This window comes from Podarcis bocagei (genome assembly GCF_964188305.1).
Source record: "Podarcis bocagei genome assembly, chromosome: 5".
Classification (NCBI taxonomy): domain Eukaryota; kingdom Metazoa; phylum Chordata; class Lepidosauria; order Squamata; family Lacertidae; genus Podarcis; species Podarcis bocagei.
This window is the reverse complement of record NC_138129.1, coordinates 4,835,007-4,857,074: the sequence shown is the minus strand read 5'-3', so window position 1 is coordinate 4,857,074 and position 22,068 is coordinate 4,835,007. Positions and strand designations below refer to the sequence as shown.

Sequence of the window (22,068 nt, the reverse complement as noted above, 5' to 3'; positions counted from 1 at the left end):
CGTCTTCCTTCTCCGCCCCGCTTTGAAACACCCACCTCCATCTCTCTCGCACGACCTACCAAGGACCAGCGCACCTTGAACGAGCTGCGCGTGCGCAGCTGGGCGAGGGAGGCGATAATAAAAGAGACGAGCCTATCACGACACGCATGCGCAGCCCTCGGAAGCTCCCTTTTCCCTCGGCCGGGAAAAGACCTCGAGGGGGCGGGGTCCGCAAGCGGGGAGAGCGCATGCGTGGCGGGCACCCCAAGATACCCGCGAAGCCCCGCCCCTTTTCACACAAACGCCTCAGAAAAAGGCGCCAAAAATCTCTTATTTTAAAAAATTTCTGACCGGTTTCCTGAACAGTCTGACTTGTTAGCGCACTCCCTCATACCTATACAGTACCTTTTTTACATTCTTTCCCCGACTCCTCATATTCGCCTCACTTAAAACCTGCCTTAAAAAAAAAAACACCACCTCAAGTCCGGAATCGGCAGCCCCCTCAGCGCCGACACGTGTAGGGAAAAGAAACACGCGACGGGAGACTCACACGAGACGCGCTCGCCCTCGAGGAGAGGCGGGTGCTTCCCTTCCGGACTCAACCCTGATAGGAATCTAGGGCTTGGGGGAAAGGGCGGGCTTTTTCCCTTCACGGGTTAAGGAAAGGTTGGATGGCCTTGAGGGGTCCCTTCCAAATCAGCGACTCAATACTAATAATGAGGAGAAATAAATGCTGGCATTAACCTGCAACGTGAGGTCCACGTTTAATCATGAGCTCCCCAAACCCTCCTCCTTCCACTCCTTTCTATTGAGCCAATAATAATAATAATAATAATAATAATAATAATAATAATAATAATAATAATAATAATAATAATAATTTCCTTCTCCTCAGGGGCCTTAACAAGCCTCCCCGTCTCCCGCAGCTCCTCCTCCTCTCGCCACTCCTGTGGTAATTGAACGCAGCCGTCTCCATTTCCTCTCTCAAAGCAGCCTCACTCCGAATCAAGGCTGCCCCCTCCGTGTGCACGCGCCTTGCTGCCCTTTGCTTCGGACCCGGGCCTCTCTCTCTCTCAGTTCGTGTTTGAATTTCGTTGGGAAGGTTGGTTGGAAACCGCCTGGAGGTTTTTAAGCAGAGGTTGGATAGGCGACGGTCGGGGATTCTTCCTCTGCCATTCCCGCATCGCAGCGGCGGGTTGGGATGGATGACCTTGGGGGGGTCCCTCGCAGCTTCTGCAATGATTCCAGGGGACGATCATACAAGGTCCTCTGGCGCCTTGTGTCCATTCATGGGAAGCGAGGCCTCTCTGGAAGCATTTTAGAACCAGTGCTTTTATTCTAAAAAAAAAATGTTTAGGGGTATATTCTCATTTTGACTCAAGAAAATCACTATTTTATAGTTGGAATTGGGAAAAATAAATACAATGAATGGATACAAAGATTCACAAAATGTTTAGGGGGTGCGCAGGGCCGGATTGAGGTTTGATGCGGCCCTCAGCTACTGAAGGTAATGGGGCCCTTTATATGGCCAGCTGTCCTTTGTCAACAAATTGTCACTGTTTTTTGTGTTGAATATATGCTATATGGTAATTGATGGACCTAATAGGTATCTAAAGCCATTTGCACTTAACTTTTTTTTTTGTCTTTTATTTTGGAAAAATCCAGGTTTTATCCCCCTTTAATTTTTTTTGGGGGGGACCCCCAATAGAGTGGAACCCTAGGTTGTTTAGCTTATACGTAAATCCGTCACTTGTATGGGTACCCCCATAAAAAAAGCACCGAACTGTTGGCTTCTAACCTAATACTGCCATTTCTATGCAGGAACACAATTGCCTTCTTTGCAGTTCTTCACTCAATGGTGATTTGTGGTGGCCAATATGAATTGTGCTCTGTACCTTTAAAACACAGGCTTCCTCCACAATGAACCTGGGGACCTTAGATGCAGGATACTGACCCTTACGATTTAGTAAATTGTTCTTTTTTTCATTCGTTCTCGCTCTCTTCCGTGTTTTGCCCTAATCCTTTTTGTTCTACTACAGCACAAGAACTTCTGGTACGTACTCTAGTACTTCTCAAAAAAGCATATGGTGTTTTTGTTTTTCTGCTTCATTTCTTCTGCTGTTCTGGGTTTTTAGTTTTTTTCTTTGTGATTCCTAAAAACAAAACACTGAGCCCAAAACTACATCTAACTGTTTTTGTTTGTGTGTGTGTGTGTAGGGAGCCAGCCAGAGTGGCTGGGGTATAAATAATAAAATTATTACTTTATTTTGCAGGAATGTCCCAGGCTTCAGCTACAATCTTAGACACTTCACCTGCAAGTTAATCTCTCCGGACTTACTTTTGAGTAGGTGCATATAGGCTTGTTCAGTGCTTCAACTTCCAGGTGAAAATGCTTAGAAATATTGTAGCCTTGGCAAATGGCACACAGTTTATGGATTTACATTCTATAAATCTCACGTTTTATTCTTTTCAAATAGCATAAAAATTGTTTACCGTCATACTCTTAAGTAGACCCACTGAATTTAATGGACCTGAGTAACTTTCTGTTGATTTAAATGGGTCTATTGTGAGTATGCTTTTGTTGGATACCAACCTTGATGTTTCAGAAAATTCGCATATATGTTTTTCTGATGTACTGTAGTCATTTTGTTTTGGGTGGTTATTTGTTGCAATTGCTATGAGTTTGAGGCTGCCTGACTCCTCTAACTTCCTGGCTCCAGTGTTAGAATATAATCGAGGCTTGGGGGTGTTAAACTGGGTGCCAGACCCTTTCTAATCCCTGGACCCAACAAGTGTTAAAATACAAGCCAGGCTATAATCCTGTGTTCAGGTGATGAGCCATTAAACAAACAAATGAGGGGGGCTCTGTGCCAGATGGCAAATTGGGGGGGGGGGGCTTCTCCAGCTCTTAGTTAGGACAAAGCTGGAGTTTGATGTGGCCCAGAACTCTAGCTGCAGGTTGGAAAGCCAGAGATGCAGAGCACAATGTTTGATTTCTGCTGAATCCAAGGCTGTGGCTGAGATTGAAAAAAGACTCTTTTGTAATGTTGACGCTCTGAAGCTCAGGTTGTAAATATGTGTAAAGGAACCATATATCACAGCGGCACCATAGTCTCTGCTGTGCCTCATTCCCAAAAGGAAGCCTAAACCCTGGTTTAAGTGCCTGGAACCCCTGGAATCTCTCATCGCTCTGAGATTGAGGTGGCGTGCAACAGTCTTGCATGGAGATGGATACGAAATATGTACAAATGATATTATGTACAGAAGTAGCTAATCAACCTTAATTGTTTTTGTTATAAAGCTACCTAGCTTTTGTACACAGCCATTTGTTTAAAACAATTTGCAAGCCTGCAGAGCTTGGAAATCTTAAACAAAAACAGCGTCCCTCCCTTCCAAATCATTTACTGCAAATCAAGGTTGTTGGGGGGTTTTGTTTTGTTTTTGCTTAATAGCTTTGAAAATGATACAAAAATGACACATTCAGCATTTAATATACCGTATGTTGTTCTGTTTTCCCCCCTTCAGCTCATCAAGTTAAAGAACACAGTCTTGGCAAAATGTTCTACACGCAGCTGCTTATGAATAACCGTGGGCCTTTGGCCAAGATATGGTTGGCTGCTCACTGGGATAAGAAACTCAAAAAATCTCATATATTTGAATGCAATTTAGAGAAGACTATTGAAAATATTCTCTGCCCAAAGGTTTGATCCTCACTGAGATGTCTCATAAAAATCTGCTGTAGAAATGTCCCTAAGGTTTTACCCATCGTTATGGGGTATATGTCACTGCACCCTTTGTTGATTACTAAAATATAAAAAGAACAATAAAAAGGGTAGGAAGACAGTTACTTCTTGGGACACCTCAGAAGGTGAAATTTTCTCATTACCTGGGAGTTACCTGGTTTGCAGCATTCTAAAGGAGTACATTTCGAATCCCTGCAACAGGGTGAGCTTCCATTGCTCAGTCCCTGCTCCTGCCAACCTAGCAGTTCAAAAGCACATCAAAGTGCAAGTAGATAAATAGGTACCGCTCCGGCGGGAAGGTAAATGGTGTTTCCGTGCGCTGCTCTGGTTCGCCACAAGCGGCTTAGTCCTACTGGCCACATGACCCGGAAGCTGTACGCCAGCTCCCTCAGCTAATAAAGTGAGATGAGTGCTGCAACCCCAGAGTCCTCTTCGACTGGACTTAATGGTCAGGGGTCCCTTTACCTTTTAAAAGGAGTACCATCAGCCAGATGCACATTTATTATATTAAGATGTTTGCTCCTCTTTGTAGCAGTCCAAATAGAAGATATTTCCTTTCACCTGTGGTGAGGTGTGCAAATATTCTTGGACCACATCTTCCTTCATCCCTGAACATTGGCAGTACTTATAGGAGTTGTAGTTCAAAACAACTAATGCCAACATAATGTTGGCATCCTGTTGGCTGCCTCTATCATTCCTATCAACTTGTCACATCTTTTTACTTGTTACATCTGTTTACTGTTTTACAGTTGTTTTTTAAATAGCTACAAGACTTATCTAACTAGTTATTGAGATGCAACAGAAGCTTAAAGTATTTAGGGCTTGTTGAGAAAACGGACAACAAAGGGCAGACATAATAGCAGTTCATAAAATTATGCATGGTGAGGGAAAAATAAAGATAATTTTTCCTCCTATCCCATGATTCTTGAACCCAGGGGAATCCAATGCTACTGATTGGCAGTGGATTCAGGATAGGCAAAAGAAGAGGGTAATCCATATTGCAAAGCATAATTCATTTATCGAAATTATAGCCGCAGAATATAATCATGGCCACTAGCTTAAAAAGGTAAAGAGACCCCTGACCATTAGGTCCAGTCGTGGCCGACTCTGGGGTTGCAGCGCTCATCTCGCTTTATCGGTCGAGGGAGCCGGCGTACAGCTTCCGGGTCATGTGGCCAGCATGACTAAGCCGCTTCTGGCGAACCAGAGCAGCACACAGAAACGCTGTCTACCTTCCCACTGGAGCGGTACCTATTTATCTACTTGCACTTTGACATGCTTTTGAACTGCTAGGTTGGCAGGAGCAGGGACCGAGCAACGGGAGCTCACCCCGTCGCGGGGAATTGAACCGCCAACCTAGGCAAGTCCTAGGCTCTGTGGTTAAACCCACAGCGCCATCCGCGTCCCTGGCCACTAGCTTAGATGGCTTTAAAAGTGGGGTGGGGGGGAGAGGGTAGTGAAATTCATGGTGGATAGGTCTGTCAGTGACCGAACCGAGGTGGTTCAGAAGCAATACGTCATTGAATACCAGTTTCTGGGGATCAGGTGGGAGAACTATTCCTCTTCATGTCCTGTTTTATGGGCTTCCCTGAAGCATCTGGGGGACCCCTGTAAGAAGCAAGATGCTGAACTAAATTAACTTTGGTCAGATTCAGCAAGTCTCTTGTGTTCTCATTTATCGTGTTCTTTCCCACAAACATCAGTATTAAATAATGTAAACATTTCTTCCAAGTTTAAACTTGCCCTGCGAACCTCAGGACACCTCTTGTTAGGAGTGGTGAGGATCTACCACAGGAAAACCAAGTACCTCTTGTCCGACTGCAATGAAGCTCTGCTTAAAATGCAGTCAGCCTTTCGTCCAGGTATGCTTGCATCCACTATTCACCTGGGGTTTCTTATGCATTACTACATACCGGGGGAGCAGTTAGATTTCTTTGCGTCCTATAGCAAATTATATCTTTTTGTGGACTCCAAAAGGTATTAGTAACTTGGCTATTCATAGCTGTTCTTTCAGAACAAGCAATGGTCTGCAGCACCCATTATCCGTGGGTCTTGCAGTTCAAGTAAGACTAGAGGATTAGAAAGAATTTTTATATTGATGATGCAGGATACAGTCCCATACTCAGTTACTTGACAGTAAGCCCCATTGAACTGAAAGGGACTTACCTCTGAGTGGACAGGTATAAGATTGTTCTCTAAGTGGCCACTTATCCCACTGGAGAGCCTGCTGAAGATTATTGACATGAATGACAGTTAAGTTTCATCCCAGTCTGGTGGTTCCTTGTACCATTGGGGCTTTCAGTGTTCACCTGCATTTTCATATTCAGTAGAATGGATTGTTCCTCTTATGCTTTTGCTTAATTAATGCTTATCAATCCTTTGCAATCTTGAATAGGAAATGACACACAAATGTGAATGACACTGCCACAGCTTTGTTTTTAACATATTTTATGCCCTTGGACAATTACTTGTACCTTTATATGCTGCAGGATACATATACAGTGGTGCCTCGCAAGACGAAAAGAATCCGTTCTGTGATTCTCTTCGTCTAGCGGTTTTTTCGTCTTGCGAAGCAAGCCCATTGACGGATTAGAGGATTAGCGCTTTTAGCGGCTTATCTGCTGATCGGATCAGCTGATAAGCGGCTTAGAAAAAGGGGGGGAGGGGAAAAAACCAGCAGGAACTCGCAAGACATTTTCGTCTTGCGAAGCAAGCCCATAGGAGATTCGTTTTGCGAAGCACCTCCAAAACGGAAAACTCTTTCGTCTAGCGAGTTTTCCGTCTTGCGAGGCATTCGTCTTGCGGGGCACCACTGTATAATAAATACAATTTCAGCATACCACAATTAATCCTGTGCTGTATCTCTCTTTAGGACTTGTTGATCTCCCAGAAGGGAACTCAGAATTGAATTATGATGCCATCACGTTGCCTGAAGTATTTGATGATTTTGACACACAACTCCCTGAGGTGAAGTAAGTGCTCTTCAGTTTGCTTATTTTTTGAAGTTTCCTTGAGATGCATCTATGGTTGGCAGATTTTCACATGGATGACTCATGTGAGAAAGATGTGGGTCCATGATATCTGTTTCCAAATATCTGTCACTTTGTGCATTTTGCATGATTTATCTGGACAGAAGAATTTAAATTTTTTTTTTTTAAGTAAGCATGATTATTACTGCCAGAGCAATACACTGGGGCAGTCCAATATCACTATGTTCATAATATGTGTATTATAGAAACCCCCAATGAATGAAAATAGTAATAAAAGCAGTGCTGCATTTACTGAGTGTTTTTCTCCTGTAGTGCTTTGACAGAAAGTCAGTGTTATGTTTATGATTGCAAACTGTAGTTCATAACAGCTAGAGGGCACTAGGTTGACAAAGTCTGTGGTAAGGATACAAACAGGGGCATCTTACCCATAGAGGCTAGTGGCACCAGGGCGGCAAGTTCTGGAGGGCACCAGGGAAGAGGCGGAGGCTGGACATGGGGCCTCCTGGCATCATCTCGCCACCCTCGCCTGCCTCCGCCATGCCGCGCCGAAGCAGTGCCACTTCCGGAGCCTCCGTCTGCCATGGCCACCATGGCACGAAGCTGCCAGCTGAGCCGGGAGGCACCACGTCCAGCCTCTGCCTCTTCCCTGCCGGAGGAGCTGCCCTCCAGCCGCTGCCCGCCTTAGTTCATCTTAGTTCATTGGATGTTAGGAGTTGTAAGCAAAATATGCCGCTGTTATATAACACATACAAGCACACTTTTTCAGTTGAATCCCTTCCTTCCAGATAAAGTCACATTTTTCTCCTTAGTGCCATTGATGTTGCTGAACATTTTACACTGAACCAGAGCAGAGCTGAGGACATCACTTTGCTGGAAGAGGATTATAGACGGGATCTACTTCTCCATGGTGGTAGTTTTGGTGAGGCGGCTGTTCTTTCTTCAAAAGTCAGAATATGAATGCTCACTTGGTTGGGGCGAAGTACTGATAACGCCAAGGTTGCAGGTTCGATCCCTGCATTGCAGGGGGTTGGACTAGATGACCCTCAGGGTACCCTCTGTACAATTCTATGATTCTGTGTTAGGTTCTAATTGGCCCATTTTCAATATAAAGGCCTCATCTAGAATCACCGTTGCAGACGACTGAAAATTATGAACTGAGTACCACACCAAAGAATGGATCTGTTTTTTAATCAGGCAGCCGGCATGCCTTTTGCACTAAAGAATTATATCAGCTTGAGCAGGAGGCAAATTTCTGCTTGGCTGATTTTAACCTTTGATATGGATGAAAATCCCACTCAGATGTTGTACACCTTCAGAGAGAAGATGCCACTGTCACTAATGGCAGCATCCCATCCAGAGCAAATAGTGATTTTCATTGGAACCGCAGCACAGGGAAAAAATCTTCCTCTGCCTTATTCCCCCAGACCCATACCTGGTACATGGGCATAGCCAGGATTTTTGTTAGCAGGGGCAGGACTTTGTTGGGGGGGGGGGCAGAACCCACGTGATTGGTCTGTTAGATAAGTATTTCTATTGTTTTACTTAATCGAGGGGGGCAGCTGCCCCCCTGCCTCCCTCTTGGCTATGCCCATGCCTTGGTATTTTTAAAATGAAAATAGAAAGCCAGATATGTGATTGTGCATTTCACATCTTGTTAGGCCCTCAATGTGTTTAATATATGATGATGATTCAGTCTTAACTTTCAGAGGTTACATGTAGGTTTAATTCTTTTTTCTTTTTTTGCATTTGATTGATTTCTTTTCAAAACTGTTTTATTTTTTAAAAGACGTTTTAAAGAAAATTATATTGAAATTAAAGGTCAATATTAACCTTAAAATGTTGCTTTTTATCCATCCTGCTATATGCCATATGTCTTGTGTGTATCTGTATCCATATTTATATTCACTTGAAACCACACACTCGCTTGGAGGGTAGAGGGAGAGGGAGAAGTCACCACTAGCTCTTCATATGTCCTTTTTCAGGTGAAGAAATTGAAATGCCGAGGCAGCAAAGCTTTCTCAATGACAGCATATTGGCTAGTTCTGGTGGCCTCTTGACTGATCACAGTTTTTTGAGCTTCACTGAAGACAAAACTGCATTTGCTGAAGATGCCAATTCATTCAAGTATGATGGGTTTGGAGATGAAGGAACTGCAGGCGATATGATTGGTACGTATGAACAAAATCCAATAGTGGGAACCTTTCCTGAATTTCCCACCCTGAAAGGAAATTAACGTGACTTAAGCATGAGCCACTGTCCAGTCCTGCCCTTCAGAAATTATGATCTGACATTTCTACACTACCTCCTAAATATGGGGCAGTTAACAATATAAAGGCAAACCCCACCCCCCATAAAATTATACATTATAAACAATTTTGAATACATGCATGTACTTAGTAAAATACAGAATGGACTTATGATTGTGTGGGTTTAGGGTGGTGGTGAACACATATTTGTGTGAGGGGGTGGTACCTGCTGCCTTGAATTAGGTAATAGTGAGGCTGGGGTGGGGTGGGGGTGGCTACTGCCTTGTTTGCCTGCCTTCCCTGCTTTGTTGAAATCTTTTTCCAGGGCAGCTAGTGGTAGATTAGTCTGTAGGAGGAGGAACCATTCTAGCTGGCATAGGAGTTGGTGCCTGGTGTTATCCAGCCTGCCTGCTTGCCTTGCTTTCCTGGAATCTTTCTCCCAGATAAGCCCTAACACAGCTGTCTGGTAAATCCCCACACCCACCCCAATGTATAAAGTAACAGTATCTTGTAAACCAATTGTTAAGTCCATTTTTCCTTAAGATGCTGTTCTTGGAGCTGAGCTGAATGACCACGTTCTTACGGACCTCAACATGGAGGAAGAATTTTCTTTACTCCAAGAGCTTCCGACTGATAATACAGCAGGTGAGTTATTTCCAGAGATGGCTCTGTGAGTCCAACAGCAAAAACAACAACGTGGTTGTTGGACGAACAGGTTTTTTGTGGCATCTTCTTCTTTGGCGATCACTTGTAGCTGAGTAAGATTGTCTCCCGTGAATATGGTCTTAACAGTGAGTCCATAAGTGAGTCCGTTATTATGGCATAAGCTCTCATTGACTAGAGTCTTCTTCACCAGATGCATGAAGTGTTGTCATGAGTACATGGATATAGAGGGAGTAAAAACTGTAAAGAGTGAGATGAAATAGAAATGAAATGCAAATAAAATAAACTAGAGTCTGACAATTTTGTGGAGTACTTGAGAAGCAAAGAGACCATTCACAGTGGCGGTAATGGATGATAACACACCCTATCACTGTTAAGTTAATAAACAGCAGTGGTGGGAGAGGAAATCATGAACTTGATTCAGGCCTAAATGGATAGAATCGCAGTTCTTGATAAGTTCCAATTCAGCAGCCTCTTTTGTAGGAGATGTAAACTTATTTATTTATGCTTACAGACTGCTTTTCAAAGCATCTTGCAGTAAAAACAATATCCAAAACCACTGCAACATTAAAGTAAAGGTAAAGGGACCCCTGACCATTAGGTCCAGTCGTAACCGACTCTGGGTTGTGGCGCTCATCTCACTTTATTGGCCGAGGGAGCTGGTGTACAGCTTCCAGGTCATGTGGCCAGCATGACTAAGCCACTTCTGGCGAACCAGAGCAGCACACGGAAACACCATTTACCTTCCCGCTGGAGCGGTACCTATTTATCTACTTGCACTTTGACGTGCTTTCGAACTGCTAGGTGGGCAGGAGCAGGGACCGAGCAGCGGGAGCTCACCCCGTCGCGGGGATTCGAACCGCCGACTTTCTGATCGGCAAGCCATAGGCTCTGTGGTTTAACCCACAGCGCCACCCACGTCCCTAATATTAAAATACCAGATAATAAAATATTAACAATTAATTATGAAAATTCATCTGAAAATCACAAGGATCACATAGAGCAGAAGAGTGTTTCAGGCAAAAGGAGAGTGTTTTGGCCAAACAAGTAGAGCAGCAGACCAATAATAGAAAGGAAGAAACTATGCAGGACTGAAAGTCTGGGTAAATAAAACCTTCTTTTACAGCCTGATGAAAAACCTGTTTTCTGTAGGCAGTATGAATTTGTTCTACAACCTAAATGCTGCTACTGAAAAGGACCTGTTTGCAGTCACACAGGTTTGAGAAATTCAATTCCATGCACAGGTTTGAGAAATTCAATTCCATGCATTTAGGCTTGAATCAGCAGAATGGTTTCCTGTTAATATCTGTTGCTCTTTTGTGAATGGTCACTTGGTTTATATTATAATATCTGCCTTTAAGCAGCCACAAGCTTCTTTATTGTTTTAGAAATTAAACTTGTGCAAGTGAAGTCAGAATGTCCCTCTGGTCCCCTCTTGCCCTGTTTGAGCCAATTGTAAAGGCTAATGCAGGAGCATAACATACATATTGAATGCACATTTTAATTAGCACAGTTTCTGCCCTTAAAAAACAACAACACCACTAGTGTAGGTTTTAAATAATAATAATAATAAAAAATTTTATTTATATCCCGCCCTCCCCAGCCGAGCCGGGCTCAGGGCGGCTAACAACAATCAAATAAACAATCAAATAATCACACATTCTAAAAATATTTCATTATAAAAATTAGTTAAAATCAAATTGATGGCAACCGATTAAGCAAAATTCTGTACAGGTTGCCAGAGGAGGGAGTCAGGCTGCGCCCTGACCAAAGGCCTGGCAGAACAACTCTGGCGGAACAAATTTGCTTTATAGGGTAAGACTACACTTACCTGGGAGTAATTTCCCATTGAATTGTTGATTACATGCAATAAAATACAAGAATGTCATACAGTATGCAAAACATTAAGTGGCAAGACATTCCTCAGGCACATGTACAAAAATAACTAATTTAAAAAATGGAATCCTTCCATATAATGTACCATTCAGCCTTTCATTATTTACCATTGTGGAATAATTCTATACTGGTTATGGATTGGTGTTTTGCAGGCGATCCTAGACCTGAGCAGGAAGCAAGAAGTTGCCCAGTTAATGAAACCACCTTGTTGCTCAGTGAGGAAGAAGAATTTGTACTTGAACCACTTGACAATTCAGGTTAGATTGGTCGCATTTTGCTCTTCCCTGAAAACATAAAACTTGGGAGTCCTCAATACCACCTCCAATGCCAGCTCTGTCAGCTCAGGCAAGGAGACTGCTGGGCAACTAGGCGGGCAGTAAACTAGCAGAATCCCTAATCTGTTCTGATTACCCAGGAACCCCCACACTAGATCCCCACACAACTGGACAGAGAGCCTGAGAAGAGAGAGATGGGTTTTCTATAGACCACAACAACTGCCCCTCCCTAACCCCATAGTCTGCCCTGATGCTGCACCCAGGTAGGGACAGGTGGGTAAGACCAACTCCAGCCTGCTCTCTCACACACCAAAGTCTTAGTGAAGCAAACCAGATCAGCCTCCTCATCCACAATCAGATCATGGATGAGGAAGATGTTATTCAAAGTTGTCCTGGTATTAAACAGCAGCAGCCGCAGACTAAGGGTTGAGCGATAGGAGAAACACAATTCCCCAGGTTGGGGGGGGGGCTGGCACACAAAACAGATACTAACTGCCTTTACTGTGTGCCCCTTACCTGGCTTGCCTCTCATCCCACACCATCCCTTCTCTTACCCAGAACCACTGAGTTTCCCGCTCTCCCGAGCTCCTCTCCTCCTAGACCAGGGGTCGGCAAGGTTTACCTTGCCTGGGCTGGTTCACTCCAGCAGAGATCCCTCCGTGGGCCGGATCGTGCGCCCCCCCCCCCCCGCAATTTCCAGCTTCTGTGTCTGTGCAGATGCGATTTTCAGCACCGCAAAAGCAAGTCCCTGCGCCGTGGTGCACCAGTTTACCGCAGCATGCAGGGACTCGCCAAGCGGGCAGCTCATGGGCCAGTTAAACGACCCCTGTGGGCTGCTTGTGGCACATGGTCCTTAGGTTGCCGACCCCTGTCCTAGGCCACTGTTTCCCAAAATTGGGTCTCCAGCTGCCTTTCCCATTATCCCTTGCTAGCTACAAATGATGGGAGTGGTAGTCGAAAAACAGCTGGAGACCCAAGTTTGGGCAACACCATCTTCTCTCCCTTCCACTCAAAAATTAAAATAAACACAAAAACAATTGGGACAAGGCCAGTCCCACAGCAGATGATGTTAAGGGGGGGTAGTCTTGCACTTGCTCCGAAGTTACCCCCAAACTAAGGTTGCCATACATCCAGAATTTCCCAGTCATATCCGGAATACTGCTGTGTCTAGCAGTGTCAGGGCAGAAATCAGTAAATGTCCAGGAAAATCCGGATGTATGGCAGTCCATGTCGGCAGTACCGTTTTTCCATTTAAAAAAACTCCAAAATGGCTTTTTATGATTTTGCCAAACAACTTTTCTATCTGGATTTTCTCCATTTGAAATATGGCAACGCTACCCAAAGGCAAAAAACTGATCCTTTGCTACCCTATTCATTGGATTGACTTGCAATATTTCACTTGTGAATGTGCCTTTTATCTAGTTCTCACAAGGAAACAAAGAAGGAAGAAGAAAAGAAAGTTACTTGTTGATTATGTGAATCAGCTAAGCAGAAAAGCTATGCAAAACCAGTTTATGGACTATGAAGACACATTAACTACATTAGATATTGCACCCCCTACAAGAAGGCTGATGATTTTACAGGACTTGGGGAGTGCGGATAAACTTCTGGGCAGACCTACCCAGACTACAATTAGTGAAGATTTGCAAAAGGTAACAGTTTGTTATTTTAGGGGCTTCCAGACAGCCTATTTGTTGAGTAGTTTTTGTGATTTCTTTGCAGGGAGCTAAGATGATGTTGACTATTTGGTGTGCATTCATTCTGATGTGTTTGTGGGGAGTTTCCTATGCTTTCCAGGATATTTTCCAATCACTTTCCTCCTTGCAAAAAGTCTGATCTTTGGGGGAAGTGTGTTTGCTGCACAAGACCTCCCAGCAACAGTCAAGTGTCATTTTGCAACCTGAATTTGGCAATTTGTAATTGAATCCCACCTGAAAATCACAACAATCTGGAAGAACACCATATATGCTTCTGCATTGTCGCCATATTTGTGTATATATCTTGAAATATTGTGTGTTCAGAACGGCTCCATCCAATATATTTTCACAGATTTTAATGTCTGGGGTATTGCAAAGATCACAAAGCAAGTACGAGATTATCAGAATTATCCATATGTTCTGCAGATCCAATAGTCAGCTATTAAAGCTGCTTCTGTTGCTAAGCATTTAAAAACAACAATAAATACCTACTACAACGATACAAATAAAAATAGCTAATCAAAATGGCAGGACTACAGGTCCTGCCCCAGTAAAGGAGGAAATATCACTCTTCAAATTAAGAGCCAGAAGCTTAGGGGAAAGGGGGGGAAATGGTTCCTAAAACTGGCTGAAGGTAGCACTTGGCATTCATCCCTCTTAGATGTTTGTTAGGTTTCTTTAGTGTGTTCCCAAGTAATCTGATTTGTTCCTGAATTATCTGGTCTTGGAAAGGAAGGTCTCTTGGAAGGTCTGCTAGGTGCACTACAGTTAATGGAGATTTCCCAGGGGGAAGAGGTGGCTTAGGCCTCAGGTTTGCCTACATCCTAAGGGAGTATATTTAATAGTGAATTAGGTATTTTTAAATATCTACAGAAGCTTTCTTTATCAATGAAAAGGTTAAGCAAGTCAAGAGCTGTCATATTAGTTGTCACTTATTGAATTTTTGATTCATTAATATGAAAGTCATATTCCAGAATTGCAGAGAAAAAATATATATGAATACTGTTTTTACAGCTCTTTGCTAAAAGTCTCAGGTATGGAAGAAAAAGGTTGCAAGAGCTTGCAGTTGAAAGAAGCAAAGAACAAGATGTCCAAGGCAAGATTTTAGAATTATGTCTATTTTCAGCTAGTTGTTATAACTCCTCCATCTGTAGTTTTGGGGGGAATGCACCACATTCAGCAAGTGTACCCCAAAAAAGAGCATTCTTAAATTCAGAAGGCGCAGATCTGTGTTAGCACATATTCCAGTAATGGAAAAGTCGTTTATCAGCTGAGCCATGAAATAGCTGTATGACTGGGCCCTGTCGCTCAATGGTGGTGTGGTTAGACTGGTGAAGTAGTCAAGAAGTTAAGTGTGATTATCTTATTGCTATTTTGTTGTCAATTCAGAATTGCCAACAGCAGAGATTCCAAAAGCTATGCAAGACACAACTTACCAGTTTGTGTCAGAAAGTAGCAGAGAAGAAATGGGAAATAAAGAAATTGTTGAACCTATGGTAAGTACTTTCAGTGCAAAGTCATATTACTGTGCACTTAAGTTTTCCATGGCTCCATGAAAAGCCTGAAACTACTTCCCTTCCAGCGAAGGGGTGGGGGAGACGAGAGAGATTGGGGTCTGTGCTCTACACATCACTCCTTCCCTTTCCCGGAGTAGTCTGGAAAATATTTTAGCCCTCTTAGTCTATCAGCATCATGCAGCTCCACCACACACTGGGAACCTGGAAGCTCAGCCTTTCTCAATGCACTACTGACAGACAGACATACTTAGACCTTTTGGTTTTGTAAGGGTCTTGCCTTGGTTCCTTACTGTTTAACAAAATAAGTTTGGGTAGGTTCCTCTGGGGTTTTTCCTAAAGTCTGAGATATTAATGATACACCATAACTGGGTACTTTACCTGAAATTGCAGTTCATACTATAAAAGTAGTAGTCTTCTTTGGCGATCCCTCGTAGCAGAGTAAGATTGTCTTCCATAAACACAGTTTTAACAATGAGTCCGTAAGTGACTGTGGAGGCCAATTCTGGATCCACACGTCCTTCCACAGTGGGGACATTGGTTTCCGGGCGGGAATTGATCACGGTGTGGATTTGCCAATTGTGCCTTCCTCTTAGCACATTTCTCCCTTATGTCCTGAGTTCGAGTGTCTTCAAAGCCCACGGCACCTTTGGTAAAGGCTGTTCTCCAACTGGAGCACTCGCAGGCAAGTGTTTCCCAGTTGTCAGTGTTTATACTACATTTTTTAGATTTGCCTTGAGACAGTCTTTAAACCTCTTTTGTTGACCACCAGCATTATGCTTTCCATTTTTAAGTTCGGAATAGAGTAGTTGCTTTGGAAGATGATCATCAGGCATCCACACAACATGACCAGTCCAACAAAGTTGAAGAATCATTGTAGTGTCATCCTGCATATAATTCCATTGGGAGCTTATTTTCCTCTTTTCAGTTTTCTTCTCTTCCAGTCTCACTCCTATTAATGTTTCTTTTTTTGAGTTGTCCTTTTAGGACAGGAAGCCTCCTCCTCATCCCAATACCTAAGCCATGCTGTCATATCCATATTCTGCTGCAAGTGGAGTTAGTGACAGTCCCCCCTCTGTAAGACTACAGTCATAGGTACACTTGCCTTAGAATCATAGAATTGTAGAGTTGGAAGGGACCCTGAGGATCATTGAGTCAACCACAGCAATGCAGGAATATGCAGCTGTCCCATACAGGGATAAAGCCTGCAACCTTGGTGTTTTCAGCACCATGCTCTAACCAGCTGAGCTAGTAAGTGAACTTAGTGGAGCTGACTTCTGAGTCAACATCTGTGAGATTGCAGTGTGAAAAACAGGCTTGGAATAGATCAAAGAAAGACTACACATCCAGTTATATTATGGGGAAAACTATGCTTTCAACAGAATTGGGGCCTTGTTCTTAGGTGAAATTCTAATGGATCCAGCTATTTAGCTTCTACATCTCACATTTAGTCCAAAAAAGGAACCATAAAATTCAACACAGAAGCTCTGTCTAGCCTGAAATATTCATCTGCTACTGAGTAATGAACATATGCTCAAAAAGAACATTACTGAGAAGTAAATTTTGTTTGCTAAGAGACTGATCACTCCCCCCTCCCAAACTTGTAATATCAGGAAAGTGTTGGTGGAGTGTCTGCTGCGTCTGATGGCTCTACCCAAGAGACTTCTGTAAGACTAGAGGTTGAGGGTAAGCAGGCTGCAGTGGAAAAGGTATGTTTTATTTGTTCCAAGTTTCATCTGTCACCCAATAAATAAGAATGTTTAGGTCTAGTATAACTGGATCCAATGTTATCCACGGACTTTTAGGGTCATTCTTGAGGATATGATTAAGAGCTGCTTTCAGATTTCACATTTGTTGTGAGTTTGGCAACTAGCAGCCATGCAGAGGATTTCCCCCCTACCCTGTGCTGTTTTCCCAGTGAAACAAAACAATAACACATTTAAAAAGCAGTAGAATATTAATCAGCCCCAGGCCTGCTGCCTAAAAGAATACCCTCCCCAAGAAGGCCAATCTTTGCTCCTATCCTGAGATCCTTCAGAGTCCAAATTAAAAAACCTGACTCTTCAGAAAGGCTAGTGATAAGAGTATCAATCTCCAGCAATTTCAGGGCTAGGAGAAAAACCTGTAATCCTGGAGAGCTGTCCCAAGTCAGTTTAGAAAATACTGATCTAGATGGCCCAGTGGTCTGAGTTTGTGGAATGCGGATTTCTGTGTGCTTGCTTCTGTTCCTGCTGCTATGAGTTTTATGAGTTTTCATCTGAAAATGTAATATGAATTATAATTGTATTTGCACTGTTTGTTGTTGGTTGATTTTTGCATGTTTAGTGTCTTTGTTTTTGTTGAAAACTTACTTGGTTTAAGCTGGGCTGGTGGCCAACTTGTGGCCCGACTCCAACTCTCATCAACCCTGCAGTCAATGGTCATGGAAGATGGGAGCTGCAGTCTAACAACATCTTGAGGGCCACAAGTTGGCCACCCTGGTTTAAACCTTTAAGCCTTAAAGAAAAATAGGATTTTAAAAAAATGAATGTGTAAGTAATAACTGAGACCGCTTTGTAACTTTAAGTGTACAGTTGTACCGACACTTTTTGGTAGCAGTACTAAGATACTAGTCTAACCATATGACCATGTTTGCAAAATGAACTTGACTGAGTAATTCCTTGGTAAATTTCTGTGAGACCACAAATGTGCAGCAGAATTCTGGGGAAACCTGTGAATTTTTTCACACTTTTGAGGAGCATAATCATTCATCATTTGCCCTTTGAGTGGCTGTTATAAGTCCGTGCGTTGCTTTATAATGTAGGGAAATGAAAACAATGCTCCAGATAATGAAGAAAAAGAAAAGGATAAAAGAGCTGTAGATTTGCTTAATACTTTCCGGGTAAGTTGCTTTTTAAACACTGGTGACATTCAAACATAATGCTGAATCATGGTTTAGTTAAAGGTAGAGGTGTTGGAAAACTCGCCCCCTCGGAAGAGGCTGGCCCCTCTCCCCGGTTCCCAGGGCTTGTTTACCAGTGATCTACCCTGGCTGGCATCCTCGCAGTCCAGGAAGACCTTGATAGGCGACATCTCCCTGCGTGGAAGATGCACACCCCCTTCTTCCTTGCATACCAGCAGGAGAAATTAGAAAGTCAGAAAGTCTGTATCATCTACGGTTTATTTCTGTCTGTACATCTGTACAAAAACATGTCCGATCATTTCAGTCTCCTCCAAGCAACTGCAAGAGACTTCCTTCACATGCGCAACAGGAAGGTCTCATATTACACACAGAACAAGACTCTGTGAATCCTGTGAACTGCCAGGAACATTCTTTCCCATGGCTAGCAACATCATGTGATGTCAACACCGAGCTGCTAGTTTGCAGCTGCGTAGTACTCATATCGTAACAAAAGGGACCCCGACCATTAGGTCCAGTTGTGACTGACTCTGGGGTTGCAGTGCTCATCTCGCTTTCTTGGCCGAGGGAGCTGGCGTACAGCTTCCGGGTCATGTAGCCAGCATGACCAAGCCGCTTCTGGTGAACCAGAGCAGTGCACGGAAAGGCCGTTTACCTTCCCACCGTAGTGCTACCTATTTATCTACTTGCACTTTGACATGCTTTCGAACTGCTAGGTTGGCAGGAGCAGGGACCGAGCAACGTTGCGGGGATTCAAACCGCGACCTTCTGATTGGCAAGTCCTAGGTTCTGTGGTTTAACCCACAGTGCCACCCTGTGTCCCTGTGGTTTAGTTAGTGCTACATGAATGGGCCTAAGTTCATATGCTGCCTCTTCCTCTCCTCTTCCCACGCAGCTGCTAGGAGTGTTTGAGAAGCTTTTGCTTTCCTTCTGCTTAACCATGACCTGCTATTTTGTCCAAATTTAAAATTGTAGATTAGCACAGTGTTTAGTTTCAACAAGGCCGCTTCATAACCCATGGTTCAAAGGGTGGCACTTTGCTTTTATAAAACACATTGCAAGTGTTAAACTGGTTTGGAAGAAACAAGCTGTGGTTAAGTGAAAGCAAAAACTTCCTGAATCCTTCTGAACGTGCAGTAGAAGAGGAGGGAACAGGTAGTGTCTGAGCCTAGGAAAAGGCTAGGCTCATTCATGTAGTGCTAAACCATGTTTCACAATTACATATTAACATGGCCACAATATCTGCCGACAAGTTAATAAAAATAATGCGTGCCAAGTCTATGTGAGGAGTTGTGCCCTGATTATAATAAAATAGCTGCACATAAAAATAAATGAAATCAAATGCAAGTATATTTTTACTATGAGGAAAAATTATCAAAATGTCCCTAAGTCTAAACTCTGTAACTCTTAGAGCAGGCTTCCTCAAACATGGCCCTCCAGATGTTTTTAGAGACTACAATTCCCATCATCCCTAACCACTGGTCCTGCTAGCTAGGGATCATGGGAGTTGCAGGCCAAAAATGTCTGGAGAGCTGAGTTTGAGGAAGCCTGTCTTAGAGGTATATCCTGTATATCAATGGCAATTTGTGGCCTCTTTCTTGGCTGTGCTGTCTTCTTGATGCACAGAGCCTTACTCTTTCCTGAGAGGTGTCTGCAATCTTGAAATAGAAGCCAAGAGAAGCATGCTGTCCAAAATGCCCGTCAGCAACGCCACTGCCACAAGCTAACAAAGCAAAGTTATTGGGGGGGGGGCAAAGGATGCTTCCTTCCCTTAATGTGGCTCAGCCTCTGTCTCCCGTGAGAGCTGTTTGCAAAGAACTGCAGGCTGCGTGAACCCATCATGAGTCATTCACACATGACTTGGGTGCAAAGCCTATAGCCCCCTCGCGTTGTTCCCCTGCAACTGATGTTAAGAGGCATGCTGCCTCTGATTCTAGAAGTACCAATACCCATCATGACTAGAAGCCATGTGTACCTTTGTCCTCCATTAATTTGTCAACTTCATTCCCCTTTCAACGATATCTTCTTGACCATCCCTTGTGATTGTGAATTCAAGTAGCCATACATTTCCTTTAGAACTTCCTTTTGTTTGTCCTAAATCTCCCACCCTCAGCTTCATTGGATGAAAATGCTGGGCTAGATAGGCCTTTGCTCTATTTTTGCAGGGTTCTTTTGATAGTGCTATGCCATGGGTAGGCAAACTAAGGCCCAGGGGCCGGATCTGGCCCAATCGCCTTCTCAATCCAGCCCGCGGACAGTCCGGGAATCATCGTGTTTTTACATGAGTAGAATGTGCCCTTTTATTCAAAATGCATCTCTGGGTTATTTGTGGCGCCTGCCTGGTGTTTTTACATGAGTACAGTGGTACCTCGCAAGACGAAAAACGCGCAAGACGAAATAGTTTTCTGTTTTTTGAGTCGTTCCGCAAGACAAATTTCCCTATGGGCTTGCTTCGCAAGACGAAACGTCTTGCGAGTTCTTGCGAGTTTGTTTCCTTTTTCTTAAAGCCGCTAAGCTGCTAAGCCGTTAATAGCCGCTAAGCCGCTAATAGCCGTGCTTCGCAAGATGAAAAAACCGCAAGACGAAGAGACTCGCGGAATGGATTAATTTCGTCTTGCGAGGCACCACTGTAGAGTTGTGTGCTTTTATTTAAAATGCATCTCTGGGTTATTTGTGGGTCATAGGAATTAGTTCATTTCCCCCCTTCAGAATATAGTCTGGCCCCCACAAGGTCTGAGGGACTGGCCCCCTGCTGAAAAGGTTTGCTGACCCCTGTCTATGCTATGACAAGCAGCAGGCTTGAATGCTTCATGCTGCAGGGCTAGGAAATCTGTGACCCTCCAGATGTTGTTCGACTGCAGTTTATTTCATCCCTAATCGTTGGCCAGTGTGGCTGAAGCTGACAGGAAGTCCAAAGACTTCTGGAGAGCTGCAGGTTTCTCATCGATGACATACAACATAGGGTGTATGTGGGAGTAGCATGGGCATAGCCAAGGTGGGGCAGGGAGAGGCAGCTGCCCCCCAAATCAATAAAAATGTAAAATCAAAAATACATTGCTAACTGAGGTTCTACCCACCCCCCAAAAAAAAAATTCTGGCTATGCCCATGGAGAGTAGTGAATGGTTATGTCTTTATATATGAAGTGAGAAATATGGGGATAAATAGGAAGTAGAAGGGCAATCTGTAAGATGTGATGAATATTGTGATGAATATAATACTGAATAGTGCAGCATCTATCACACAGCTGCTCACCAATCATTTTCATGTGTAAAACTGAACTTCACCTTGTTGGTTTATTCCTTTGTTTTGTTCCCTATGCAGGACATGTACCAGACAGGAGCAAAGTCTTTCAGTTTTCTGACCCTCTGTAAAAACAAGACAAAGAAAGAAGTTGCAGAGAGATTCTTTAGCTTGCTTGTTCTAAAGAAAGAACGAGCTATTGAGGTGACCCAGGCTGCTCCCTATGCTGACATTGTGGTGACGGTGGGTCCAAACTTCCATACTCTCTGAAGAGTAGAGTGGTCTCCTTTGGACCATTAGTTGCTATGGTTGAAAACTGTACTCTGCATTCTATGAAAGTTGTAAAGAGACATCTTACAGCATGCCTAGATCTTTGGATTGGACAGTGTCCTCCACTGCATAGATGGGCACATGCACTTAAGAACAAGAGCTAATAGACTATGTGCGGAAATATTATATTGTTAAAAAGAAAAAAAAGAAACACAATGCCTTTGTTTAATTAGCACATCCAGAGTTCAAGCTGTATGTTAGGAGGAACACTGCTGCTGCTGCTGTTGGTTTTAAAAAATGTTAAAGTATAATTTACATAGGCTACCTGTTTTTCTGTTTTCCATATGAAGTAAAAACAGGGTTAGCTATGTTTGATTCTGTATGCAAAACTGGCTGATGGTTAGCTATCAAAATGTGGATATTGGCATGTAGCAATAATGGGAATTCTGTACAGCTGTGGTCTTCTTGGCCAACATTTGTATTATTTAACATTTTTAGTTACTGCACACTGTATGAAGCATTGTATTAATTTCATTAAGGCAAACGTGATGCTTGTTCTGTAAGTTGCCCTATTTCAGGAACTGGATGCGTTTCTGCTGTGCATGCAAGTCCCCACAGACACCACACACTGGGTACTTGAGTTTGCACTTCGCAG

General features: G+C 43.4%; 1 protein-coding gene across 3 annotated transcripts; it reads left to right on the top strand.

The window, feature by feature from the left end:
- The first annotated feature begins 58 nt into the window (after positions 1-58).
- Positions 59-22,068, top strand: RAD21L1 (RAD21 cohesin complex component like 1). 3 transcript variants are annotated; one of them, XM_081196300.1, is made up of 15 exons: positions 59-353; positions 2,253-2,362; positions 3,505-3,680; positions 5,455-5,584; positions 6,595-6,694; positions 7,522-7,631; positions 8,695-8,880; positions 9,502-9,603; positions 11,670-11,774; positions 13,215-13,444; positions 14,504-14,585; positions 14,879-14,985; positions 16,617-16,712; positions 17,807-17,884; positions 21,225-22,068. In XM_081196300.1, exons 3-15 carry the CDS (start codon positions 3,537-3,539, stop codon positions 21,411-21,413), a joined length of 1,659 nt encoding a protein of 552 aa, XP_081052426.1. In that variant the 5' UTR covers positions 59-353; positions 2,253-2,362; positions 3,505-3,536; the 3' UTR covers positions 21,414-22,068. The 3 variants fall into 3 exon arrangements, with proteins under 3 accessions (XP_081052426.1, XP_081052427.1, XP_081052428.1); XM_081196301.1 differs by lacking the exon at positions 59-353 and having other exon boundaries at positions 2,253-2,323; XM_081196302.1 differs by lacking the exon at positions 59-353 and having other exon boundaries at positions 2,253-2,337.

Coding starts and splice junctions, on each gene's coding strand:
- RAD21L1 (XM_081196300.1), top strand. CDS start 3,537: ATGTTCTACACGCAGCTGCTTATGAATAACCGTGGGCCTTTGGCCAAG. Junction 14,586..14,878: donor CAAAGAACAAGATGTCCAAG/GCAAGATTTTAG, acceptor TTGTCAATTCAG/AATTGCCAACAGCAGAGATT. Junction 16,713..17,806: donor AGCAGGCTGCAGTGGAAAAG/GTATGTTTTATT, acceptor TTTATAATGTAG/GGAAATGAAAACAATGCTCC.